Genomic DNA, 11,924 nt, shown 5'->3' on the forward strand with positions numbered 1-11,924 from the left:
GACAGAGACACATTCTGATAGCACTCTGAATACCGTATTTGTTGAGGATCAGTCTCAGCTACTACCACAACAAATTTTAGTACTAGCCAAACACACATAGACACACAAGCAAAAACACTTTTGTCTGCCTTTGCCTTTCAGCAGCAGGCAAAAAAAGGACATCAGTATTTTGTAGACTGCACATTCAAGCCACAAAGCAATCATCTGTGGTGAAACATCAGCACATAGAGTAAAGAAGCACATCTGTGAGTGCAATATAATTACTGAGTGGTGCACATGAGTTTTGGAACAACACGTGTTGTCTTTTTCAGCAAAGGGTTCACTTTTTTCTGCAGTAACTTGAAGCTAAATCACATTTTGCACGTGTAAAAGGCTGTTAAAGTGCCCTGCCAACAGCTCAGCTGTGTCACCCAATGAAAACCTGTGGAACATTGTGACATCAAAACACAAAGAAATAGGCTATAAATCCAAAACCAACCAAGAAAAAAATCAAACATTTAATCTTTAAAACTATAACCTCTAGTCTCCACAGTTTGCAAACAAATCATTTACGCTCAAACGTTTTATAAAATAATTTGTTTTAAAATGCTTTCGCAAAAAGACTTAAATTTTATAGGAAGTGTGCTGAAAGGTTTCTCAAGGACCAGTGGTCATATGATGATAACTTTTTTTGTGTTCTGCAGCTGATGAACAAACGACTTCCTTTTCTTTCCTCTGAGGAGGCGCCTCGAATCCTCTGACAAGAGTAAAAACCGTCCAAGTGCTGACACACAGGGAGGATCACACTCGAAGATGAAGTTTCTCTTCATCTACCTTTTATTAGGTATGGCTGTAAACAAAAATGAACAAAAAAGATATTGTTTTTTTTTCTTGAAAAGACCCTGAACAAATCCTTTTGCTTTGCAGACATTTCCCTTCTCAAAGGGCAGCAGAGGATCGAGGAGCTTCAGCGCATTTTGCTGAGATTCTCTTTTCCTTCATTTTACAACAACTACGACAAGTTTTGCTGTAAGCTCTACCCTGGAGGATGCTACAAGCTGCTGGACAGTGCGGGCTACACCTGCGATCAGCTGAGGGGAAGAGTGACAAAAACAGAGGAGGATGGATGGATTGAGTTTCAGATATCTAATGTGCGCATGGCGGATGCAGGCTATTATAGATGTGGCATTCTCGGAGCCCAAAACCAGATTTACAGTGATTACTATGTTGAGGTTTTTGGTGAGTATACATGTGATGAATATTTGTTTTTTAATTTTTTTGTGGGTAAAAGAAGTTTGATTTTATATGCAGAAGCTTCAGATCACAGCTGGTCTCAGCCGGCACCGACAGCAACAATCAAAGCTCCCAACAGCTCTGCGACAATCCCAGACTCCTCTGCAGGTGTTCTGTCACAGGATCGCAGTGACAACATCAGGTCTTCACTCCTTACATGCTCTTTTTGTTTGGTTTTTAGTGGTGAGAATGAAGAGAAAAGACTTCTGAGACTCTCGTGTCCTGTCTCCCTTCCAGAGCGCCCTGGAGTTTCGGGCTGCCGCTCGCCATCATTGTGTCCATAACAGTGATGGTTTTTGTCTCTGCAGTGATCGCTGCTGTTTGCTACAAAGCCAAAGTCAGATGTAAAAAGTCAGGTAGGAAGTGCCCTGAAGCTCAGTTTTGCAGAGATTTGTTTTTGAATTTATTTTGCCAGTGTTTCTGATAATAACAAATCATTTGTTTAGTGTGACGTTTGCTTGTTTGTATTCTTCTGTTGCAGACAAAACTGGAGAAACTCTGTGTGAGTCACTGAAACGTGAGGCTCTGGTAGGTGCAGAACAGGGAACCAGTCCCTGACTCACTGTCAGGTTGTGTGTGTGTGGTGTTTTTCTTTCTTTTGAACTTCCTCTACAACACAGAAGGAGTTTTCAGACTCTGACTCTTTTAGGAAACGAGTGGCATCGTCTACACAACAGTGGACTTCAGGCCTCACCAGGAACCTGAAGGGGTGTATGCAAACCTGAGGATGCAGAAAGGACCGGATCCTGACGTGGACCACGCTGGGATGGTGGAGTACTCCACGCTGGCAGTCCAAGTGTGACTTCGGATTAAAAATCATAATAAAGTGTTTGCTTTTCCCCCCTTAAACCTCTGTGTTTTTGTTCTTTTTTACCACGAGAACCTTAAAAGATATTTACCATGAAGAGAAAATGCTGCATGATGATGTTAGTAGTTTTGTAATAAATGTCAGATGCATCATGCTTGCAGTTTATTTAATTTATTTAGTCCTAATCTGGGTAAACTTCCATTTTACTTAACTGCAACATTTTTACTATTGCATGAAACTCTCACTATTTGTTTAGAACTGTTGCATGTACAAAACCCTGCACATAATTAAAATGTTGAGCTCTACCATGACTGATGCAACTACTTTGTGTTGTCTGTGAGTTTGAGACTTTTGAGACTTAGCAGCAGACCTGTCAGATCACGCCATCATGTTATCTCATGTTGTATCAACGTTATCAGCTTCTTCCAGATTACATCGCTGCCAATCTCGCTATTCCGAGAGCCGTTCGTTCGATTTTGTGCTTTTGACCCGTGTTATTCAGCACAGAAGAAGCTGGAGAGGTTTCTTTAGATATCCTTTGCAGAAGGTCGAGTTTCTCCTGAGTGCATATAAAGGAACAGACTGAGCTGATTTCTTTGACATTTTAGCAGATTTTCAAAGAAACCGATGTGCGACACGAGCTGATATCCACTAAAGCCAAATTGACTCATGCACAAAAAAATTATCCTACAGATAAATGTTTGCTGGTAGGTAGAAACAGCTAAAACTGCTTAAAGGACTTGTTCATCTTTATAGCCCTTCTATGCAGTGATGAATTTAATCCCACAGATTTGTCAGGACCAGCAGACCAGCTGGTGGACTGTCTATATTTTCTTGTCTTCGTCATGTATTTTTTTCTGGTTTAATGTGATGCAACAGAGGTTTAATTTGATCTAGAGGCACTGAAGGTGTTTTCTTTCAGAGTGAAGCTGACCTCTGGCTTGTTCTGGATGTTCTGGCAGGTCACCGTAACCTGCAAGAGGAGCAAAGCAAAAGACCATGATGAAGCAGAATGTGTGTTTGTTGGTGTTTTACAGGTTTCCAGCTTATGCAAAAAGCCAAGTCTTACTTAATTATTTTTATTAGAAAGTTTTGACGTCAGAGCGTTTAACGTCTGTTTACTCTGGGTTAAGAGAAAGTTGGAAAATCTTTGGCAAAGAGCGGGGGTGGGTTGGCATGACGCACGTCTCTCCACTGGTTGGATGAGGCTCAAGTCCAGGCGCTCGTGTTGTTATAGTATCCCTGGTTGGGCCAACAGTCAGGGAGGTACCAGTGTCAATAACAGCCTGGCAGCATGTAGAGAACAAATGAGCCAAAACACAACCTGAGGACCAGAGGTGGATCTTTGACAGAGTCTGTGTTAACCTCAACGACTTTACATGACAGCAAAAAAAACTTAACTTAAATAAATCAAACTATGTCAGCATTTTACTTGTTTATTTTATGTGGCTTCAACCATAATCTAAATAAAATAATTTGGATGTTTAAATCAAAAACCTGCGGACCCAAAGAGGCAACATGATTAATTTCCAAGCTTTGAAACTGTCTTCCAGCAAACCTGTTTGAAAAAATATTTGTTCCAGTTTATTCTCCGGCCCTTTGAAGGCTTTAACTACCTCAATATGTCCGTCTAGAAATAAAAAATTAACCTCACTTGTTACAGGATATGACCCAGTCTGCTCAGTAACATTGCAAATGAGAGAAACAGGAGATAAAATTCTGCCAAACTACAAGGTTTTGTGAAACTTATTGCAAGTTTTAATTTTAAATGTATGTATTAATCATTACTGATTTTAGATGCATTTATTTGTACTGATTGTCTCCTACTAAGGGTCTAAGGACAGGGTCATTCAGGTGATCTGTTCAGTCATTTTCAACACCACCAGACCAACTCACAGTGAGTTGCTAAGATAAAATAAATAACCAAACGGCACGTGTATATATTACAATTAAATGTGAGTAGTGTAAAAAATGGAACATAAAACAGAACTCTTCCAAGCAATATATTTCCATCCCTTTTCGGAGCTTCGTTGGACCTTAAATGTCCAAGATGGAAGTTTCTGCTTGATCATCTTGGCAGGCACCACATTGTCAGAGGTAATGGACTGGAAAGGTAATCCCAGGATGCCATCAGTCTGCTTTGGAGCCACAAAGAGGGCCCGATTCCAAACACAGGGCTGAACAGAAAAACGCTGCCCCACCTGGACTCCCATCCTTAGTCACAGTTCAGTGGACCATCGGGACACGCGAGGCTGAAGTCTAAATAGACTTTGCATTTTGTTCCAGAGGTTTTGGTGACCTCAGTGGTGCTGCTGGCCAAAAATCCAGCTGAGCTGCTGAGCTGCCCGTGCCACACTGGATGGACAAAATTTTAAAGTTGAGGGGCTTTTGTAGGTTGAATTTGATTTTTCTCTGCACATGGATGACATTAACTGTGTGTTGTATCACATTAGCATGAAACTTTCACCATCTGCAGAGAATACTGCCCCATAAAAGCCACCAATATCAAAGAACGGTTCATGCCAGCGTAATTTGTACTGCTGGGTAATCATTATTTGGTATCTAAGAAGAATTTCAGTGTTGCAGAAGGACCGGCTGAAGCTGCTGCTGCTTTACTTTAGAAGCAGTTAGAGTACCTGAAGTTATCTGAGGACAAGACAGAGAGACAGACAGACTGAAATAATTAGCTAAAGCTGAGTAAAATTAAAAGTTTGTGACAATTATAAGTAGATCAAGGGTAATAGTAGATGTTTAAAAAGAAGTCCATCAGGTCCTGGAGGAGTCTATGAGCCTAGTAACATAAATAAATGAATAGTTTATTTGAGCAGCCCTAACTTTAGGCTTTATCAAAAAGAAGTCTTGAAAGTGGAAGGTTTATTCCTCCCTAATTGAAACTTGTGGCTGGTTCCACACTAAAGGAACCTGATAACTGAAAGCTCTGTCCTCATTCCTTTAGAAACCTTAAGAACCACAAGTAAACCTTCTGTATGAGAGAGAAGCATTCATTTAAGAGAAAAAGCACTTTGCTGTTTTTCAAAACACAGAACTCGGTCTTTAAAAGCTTTATATGTGAGGAGAAAATGTTTAAATTGTATTTTAAGTTTAAAACAGAGTCAATGAAAAGATGCCACAATTGGATAAATATGATCTAAGTTAAAACTGTAGTCCACTTCATTATTTAAAACTGGGAAATCAGAGGTTATTTTTTGTTTCTAAAAATGTTATACAACAATACTTTATTGTAGTAAAACCATTACTGATATTGGTAAATTGGTTCATGATTCATTTATCTGTATATCCTTTTAGGACAACAAAGGCTGAAAATCTTTAGAATGAGGACATTAAAAGAACGTCTTAACCTGATTCTTCTCATGGCTTGTTTTACTTTAACTGCATTCTTTAAATAACAGAAATGGCTGATAAGCTAATAATTTTTTGATGCTTGTATTCTTTAAATAATTGTGATTTTCTTTCAAGTATTTTGCTTTTATGCATGCACTGCAGAATGAAGCTGCATCCCTGTGCAGCTTTCATTTTCTATTTGTTATTACTGTTATTTTTATTAATGTTTCTGCTGAATATATTTTTCAGAGTTTTCCTCTAATATAATATATTGATATCACATCTGTCACCGAATCACAGCTTATAATTTCACTCAGACCTAATGAAAACCAACAGACAGCAACAATCTGTATCACAAATCACGTTTCATCGATCGTTGAATATGGAAGACATGACATGACAGTTGTATTGTACTTTTTATTGACAATAATTATCTACATCTCCTTTGATAAATAAACATAAAGTGAGCATGAAAGAACCATGATTCACAAACATCCTGTTGATAAACCTTTGATTTATAAAGTCAAGCAGACTTTATAAACCTTTTGTGGTTTGTGATATTAAATAATACTGTCTCAGCCTCAGTTGCCATATTCTTGCTTTGTGCATTAGTATAATTTCTATAATGTATTTTAGTGCATAGAGTACAGAAATGAAGAATACAGTTATAGAAGATGATTGTGAGCCACATCTTGTTCAAGTCTTCATTTGTATGAATGTGCTGCTTTTTGCTGTGTTTGGTCATTTTTTAAAAGTCCATGTTTTTGAAATCTTCTGTACATCTATACTTGTTATCAGCAAACCTGGTGCACACCAAGTGGGGGAGACAGGGACAGGTGTGATGTAACCGCTTCCCTGCGTATGGCACCTGGAACAATAAAAAGCAGTAGAAATAAATGACAAAAGGAGCTTAATCTGACATTTATAATGCTTCACGAACCATCAGGTCTCTTTAGTGAACTGCAGGGATGGATGCAGTGCTAGCTGAGCAAACTGTTGACTTGTCCAAAAGATCAAAGAGATAAATTACTCTAATCGGCTCATTCGGTGTGGAGAAGATCAATATCTTCTGCAGTTATCAGCAGCTTTTCTAACACTTCAGCCGACCTGCCAGCCGTTGATACAATCTCTAACAGCGGGCTCAAAAAGAGGCGGCAGAGGGAGTTTGTGATGCTGGAAAATTACTGCGAGGGTATTTGGACCCACCTTGTGGCTGAAGGGGTGGCATTCATCCCCTTCCACACCTCTCGGGATGCACATCCTCAGACCCCTCAGCCATAAACTGACGGCGCAGCAAAGATCGAATCCACACTGCACGTCTTTCTCGCAGGCCTGCAGGACACACACAGGGACAAGATGGTAAAAATATAAGAGGAAAAAAAGACAACACAGAAAACTAAATGCACTGTAGATTTGAATTTGTTTCATTTTGTTGCAATAATCAACCAGGATTCTGAGCTATATCTGAATCTTATCATGAATTTTATCAATTATATTTTCATAATTCATTTACAAATGAATATCAGTCATCAGACTGGGATAATTTCCTTTGGATTTTTCCATAAGTCTGAAGCGGAGGAGGATGTGGTCTGTCGTCAATCACATGTAATTAAATTCTACATAATTATCCAGATAACACGAGCTGTTCTGTTTGGCATATATGTAAAGATGTTCACATAGAAAAAAATGTCTAAATAAATATAGCTTTAGATGAATATAAATATAGCTATTCATTCAATTACTGGATTTTATTTTGAGTTAACCCCTGATGTTACTATTGTCAGGTAATAGCTGCTTAAGTAATTAGGCCTAATTACGCAACAGATTTGTGATAACAGTACTTGCATTTTTCATGAGTTTACTGATAAATATTTTAATACTGAATTAAAATGTTTTTAATATACTAAAATAGAAAAACAACTAAAAAAAATATATATTACAGCAAATGTCCTATATAGTTCATTCATTGACAATAAACAATGATAATTAGGTTAAATTATTTCAAAAAACAACAAGTTTAACAGCCAGAATAGGAGCCACAAACTTCTCACTCACCCCTGTGATCACGGCTCCTCTGGACCAGCTCGAAAACACCAGGAGGACGGACAGCAACATCACGCTGAAGTCCATGACAGCAACAGGACCACTGGACCCTCTCAACACTTTAAACTGTGAACAAACTCTGCAGCACCCCCACAACGACGCTTCAGACACCCATAAGGGTTTGTAAAACTTCTCAGATAAAGAGGGAAGCTGCGCTCTCTCCTTCTTTTTATCCACCTGCGACCGCCACCCAATATTTTCCCCCTCCCTCCTCATGTTTGACATTTCCCCACGCCCTCTTTGCCATCTTACTCCTCCAGATGATGGATGCTCTCTTTAGTCATCTTTTCTTTCAGATCTTTGCCTGTTGCATGCCGCATTTTCTTAAGACTGTCGCAGTTTCAGTGACTGAAATGGTTTTGAAAACATACAGACATAAAATATACACCCAGTTATTTCAGCATTAAATTTATACAAACTAAAATGAAGCTGACACCTCATTGTGAGTAAAGGCAAATGGGACGTGAAATCCAGGAATATCCAATAACTCTGGTTCATATAACAAGCAGGGATGTGACGTTTTAATTATTCTGTAGCATAATCCCATGGACTGTCACATCAACCTAAGCTACAGGTCACTAATCAGTCCCCTCTGACATTGCATAATGAGTGCCAGTATTTTTATACTTACATCAATTCTGTTTTACATTTTAAAAAGTTTCTACTTGGTGGAATTTGTGCTTACAGCTCCTCACTAAAATTGCTTATGAAGCTATAATGTCACTAAATGAACATTAGAATATGAAAAATTAGTCTTGATGTCCCTGGATACAGTAGCCAGAGTGATGATAAATTAACACTGAGTCAGAGCTCATTAGCCACTGTGGTCGTAATGATCCATCATTCTTTTAAAAACACTAAAGTTTGTTTTTGCATGTGTCTGTGGGTGAGAGATGGCCAGAATAAACAATACACACACGCAAGTATATTCGTGACCAGGAAAGAAACTGTTACGTGATAGCTGTAGGAAATCATTCTGTATATGTAAACCTGCACTTTGACGTGTCTTTGCCTACGTGCATGCTTGGACAGTGATGAGCAGCTGGTTGTCAGCAGACACAGGCGGGCAGTGATTTAAGGTACACGAAGAAAATATGAGGAAGAGAAGAGGGACGGCAACGAGAGAAGAATTAGAGGAAAAGGAGGGAGAGAGTAGCCCATAGGTTAGCCAGCAGGACATTACCCTGCTGCTGCACCGGTGATGGATTCCCCCCAATGCTGCGGCCACATAATTATATTCACCCAGTTCTGCCCTGTCAGCAGGAGCACTGAAGCCTCACCATCTTGGAACAGGCTGCAGAAATCAGACAGAACAGTGAGCTCACATGTATCAAATTAACTTCAGAGCAAAGAACCTTAAGGTAGTACATCAACAGAAGACTGCAAGTGACAAGGTTACTCATTTAAAGCAACATACTGTATTTTGTGGGGGAAAAAAACAGTCAAACATGCTGAATCATATTTGGACACTGTTGGTGAGATTAAAGATACTCTTTGCAAAGCATGAAATGAAACATAAAATAGGTTATCCTGAACTATATCATATGGTCCCTATATCAAAGGGATTGCTCCAGTAGTTTTTCAGATATTCTTAACGCAATTCTGAAATGCGGGTCCACATTGACTGTAAATAAGAACTTGGCTGAATCTGCCAGAACCACACAGACACTTGAGTCATGATTGACCTACATTAAGCTAACTGCAGTCTGTGTAGGTAGAATCTCAGAGGAGACGTTTAGGTGAAAATATAAGAGTAAATCTGCAGCTAAACGTGAAAGAAAAAAAAAAAGGAAAAAGAAACGTGTCAAGAATAAACATCGGGGCTCAAGCAGGACAGTGGAGCACCGTAAAGACAGAGCATTCAAGCAGGTTTTACTAAACTTATCCTAGACCAGTAAGTGTACTGTTTCAGCCTAACCTACCTTTTATCTGTGTACTTTACTCACCAAATCTGAGCGTAAATAGATTATTGTCTATATTTAACCTATTTTCAGTCTTTCAGTGACTTTGCAATGAGAATGTTCAATCCAGTATAAGAGCTAGTCTGGTGGAGATGATTGTAGTTTCATAGGTAATTTCGTATCTCAGTGCCAACATCACTGAGCAAAAATGTTTCTCCAGGTAACTATGTTAGGACTGCAGACAATGAGAATGGAAATATTTCAGCATTGTCTATTTTATAAGAGACAAATAAACATGACTAATTGTGCAGAGGCAATGGAAACTGGATTATGTGTAGAGCGTTTTTTATATTAAAGAGAATGAAAATAATTCAAGTAATCTGATTATATATTTATGCAACCACAAACTCTGAATCATATTTATTTTCTCAGGGAGTGTAGAGTGAAGAAAGTGACCAACAACTGAGAAAAAAAGACCAATTTATCTGTCTGTCTATCTAGCTATCGTTCTGATACTTTTAAAATACAAATTTAGGTGCTATTATCAGAACAAATATATTGTAATTAACTATGTATAATGCACAGCACGTGTAGATTTAATATTTCACAGCATTTGATATTTTCCGGAAGTCTTTTTTTCTTGTTTTTTCTTGTTTATTGTTTTGTCGCGTTTCGCAATCTTTGGTCCTCGTCGGGACTCTTAGCGCACGTGACGGTCAGCTGACTCAACCCGGAAAAGTAGATGAAACTTTCAACGACAGAGACAGGTTTTCGTACAGTACATTTGAACTTTCCTTGTATTTATCATTTATTAGCGATGGAGTCGTCTCTTGAGCAACATCTCGACGACACGTAAGTTAAAACCCGACTGAAACTGCGCTCCTGCTTTCACTTTTTGTGGCATTTAAGACGAATTTCGCTCCTTCTTGTTGTGTTTTTTGGCAGCATGAAGAATCCAGCAGTTGTCGGTGTGCTCTGCACGGATCAACAAGGACACAACCTGGGCTGTAAGATATTACTTAACGAGACTTATAGAAAAAAAAAATTTCACTGCTATTCACTCTAAACTTAGCTGTTACGAAACAGGCGTGTCTGTGTTTAAACGATGGTCAAATCAATCGTAAAAACTGAACTCTTTAACTGTAATTTGTTTGCTAAAAAGTTTGAAATTCATTGTATTTGATTACAAGCACCCAGTCGTGTTGTTACAATAAAATTAGAGTTTAAAACTTGACAGAAAGTCACTGTAATTGCTCTGAAACTCACACCACCGGTATTCAAAACTGTTACTACTTCACTTACATACAAACATAATAGCTAAAATCATTTTATATAAAGCCACGTTTACTCAAGACAGACATATTTAAGGATATGTGTTAGCTTAATAGATATATAGATTTAAAAAGCAATCTGTCACTTTCTTATAGAAGAGCAGTATAAACTCACCTCATACAACTCATCCAGATTCGACAATAAAGGATATTTTCAGACTCTGATTTTTAATACATTAAAGTTCATTATGCTCTTTGAGTTGTTACCAGCCCTTTATGAGGAAAAAGAAAAGCTAAGGCATTTTACCTTAAGCCTCGGAAAGCATTTACAGTATGAGTATTTACACAGTGAGCATGATGAGATTAGCCTTCCTGATGGGATGAGCTCCTCTGAGAATATTACAGATCTACAGGAAATTACTGTAATCAAATTTAATCATAGATGCTAACTTCAGACGAAAATTAATGCTGTGTAATCTCTTGACTGCCAATTCTGTGTTAAAGTGTGCCACAAGTAGAGCAGGATTAATCATAATATGGTTGGTAATTGTTTCTTGCTTGGTATTACTCATGAACAAATGTATAATTCAGTTAAGCTAAATGCTCTGTAACCTTGCAGGAAAAAAAAATAACGACAATGATTTGATCATGAGAGACATTCACAATCAGTAAGTAACACAGTCAGTCAAAGCGTATGACTTTGTCATATGCTTCCCCATCAATGAGCAAGTGAACACTCCGGTTTATTGATTCTATACTATTTATTTATCTTACATTGTTTAACTTAGACTCTGATTTGTTCTGCAACATAGCCTTTCATAAATGAGGAAAAAGACTGAGCACATTAGAAAACACTCAGTTTGCTATGGGGATAAACGTGCAGTGCATTTTCAGTCTTTGTCAACTATCACAAAGCTTTGGTTACCCCAGGACAAAAGAGTTTATAGTGAAAATTATGTGATTATTTTAGCAATTAATATATTAGATGTTTATCTTCCTGTATGATTTAACAAAGATAAACGTTTGTTGTAGTGTGTTGTTGTTTTGTAGAATTTTATAATAAAAACATAAGAGGAGCCATGAGGAGGCCATGGAAAAAGACTTCCGTACGGCTTCGAGGCGATTCTGGTCCACCATACGGCGTCTCAGGAGGGGAAAGCAGTGCAGCACCAACACTGTTTATAGTGAGGGTGGTGTGCTTCTGACCTCGACTCGGGACATTGTGGG

The 11,924-nt window shown here is 38.4% G+C and overlaps 3 protein-coding genes across 4 annotated transcripts in view; 2 read left to right on the top strand and 1 right to left on the bottom strand.

Moving 5' to 3' along the window:
- The first annotated feature begins 676 nt into the window (after window positions 1-676).
- LOC108236753 lies at window positions 677-2,121 on the top strand. 2 transcript variants are annotated; one of them, XM_017417634.3, is made up of 6 exons: window positions 677-823; window positions 907-1,218; window positions 1,291-1,414; window positions 1,510-1,628; window positions 1,754-1,800; window positions 1,922-2,121. In XM_017417634.3, exons 1-6 carry the CDS (start codon window positions 793-795, stop codon window positions 2,072-2,074), a joined length of 786 nt encoding a protein of 261 aa, XP_017273123.1. In that variant the 5' UTR covers window positions 677-792; the 3' UTR covers window positions 2,075-2,121. The 2 variants fall into 2 exon arrangements, with proteins under 2 accessions (XP_017273123.1, XP_024862048.1); XM_025006280.2 differs by having other exon boundaries at window positions 1,300-1,414.
- A 3,744-nt stretch (window positions 2,122-5,865) lies between these two features.
- On the bottom strand, window positions 5,866-10,147 carry prok1 (prokineticin 1). The gene is made up of 3 exons (XM_025006267.2): window positions 7,478-10,147; window positions 6,629-6,754; window positions 5,866-6,290 (listed from the first exon to the last, which is right to left on the bottom strand). Exons 1-3 carry the CDS (start codon window positions 7,748-7,750, stop codon window positions 6,171-6,173), a joined length of 519 nt encoding a protein of 172 aa, XP_024862035.1. The 5' UTR covers window positions 7,751-10,147; the 3' UTR covers window positions 5,866-6,170.
- The window catches only part of lamtor5 (late endosomal/lysosomal adaptor, MAPK and MTOR activator 5), a 5,695-nt gene continuing 3,906 nt past the window's right edge, over window positions 10,136-11,924 (top strand). The window contains exons 1-2 of the mRNA XM_017417720.3: window positions 10,136-10,278; window positions 10,372-10,433. Of these exons, the coding sequence (XP_017273209.1) occupies window positions 10,169-10,278; window positions 10,372-10,433 (172 nt within the window). The 5' untranslated portion in view covers window positions 10,136-10,168. The remainder of the gene's footprint in view (window positions 10,279-10,371; window positions 10,434-11,924) is intronic.

This window comes from Kryptolebias marmoratus, linkage group LG8 (assembly GCF_001649575.2).
Source record: "Kryptolebias marmoratus isolate JLee-2015 linkage group LG8, ASM164957v2, whole genome shotgun sequence".
In the NCBI taxonomy this organism is placed as follows: domain Eukaryota; kingdom Metazoa; phylum Chordata; class Actinopteri; order Cyprinodontiformes; family Rivulidae; genus Kryptolebias; species Kryptolebias marmoratus.

Coding starts and splice junctions, on each gene's coding strand:
- LOC108236753 (XM_017417634.3), top strand. CDS start 793: ATGAAGTTTCTCTTCATCTACCTTTTATTAG. Junction 1,415..1,509: donor GATCGCAGTGACAACATCAG/GTCTTCACTCCT, acceptor TCTCCCTTCCAG/AGCGCCCTGGAGTTTCGGGC. Junction 1,801..1,921: donor CACTGAAACGTGAGGCTCTG/GTAGGTGCAGAA, acceptor TGACTCTTTTAG/GAAACGAGTGGCATCGTCTA.
- prok1 (XM_025006267.2), bottom strand. CDS start 7,750: ATGTCAAACATGAGGAGGGAGGGGGAAAATATTGGGTGGCGGTCGCAG. Junction 6,755..7,477: donor GAGGAGCCGTGATCACAGGG/GTGAGTGAGAAG, acceptor TGTGTCCTGCAG/GCCTGCGAGAAAGACGTGCA. Junction 6,291..6,628: donor GCCACCCCTTCAGCCACAAG/GTGGGTCCAAAT, acceptor TTATTGTTCCAG/GTGCCATACGCAGGGAAGCG.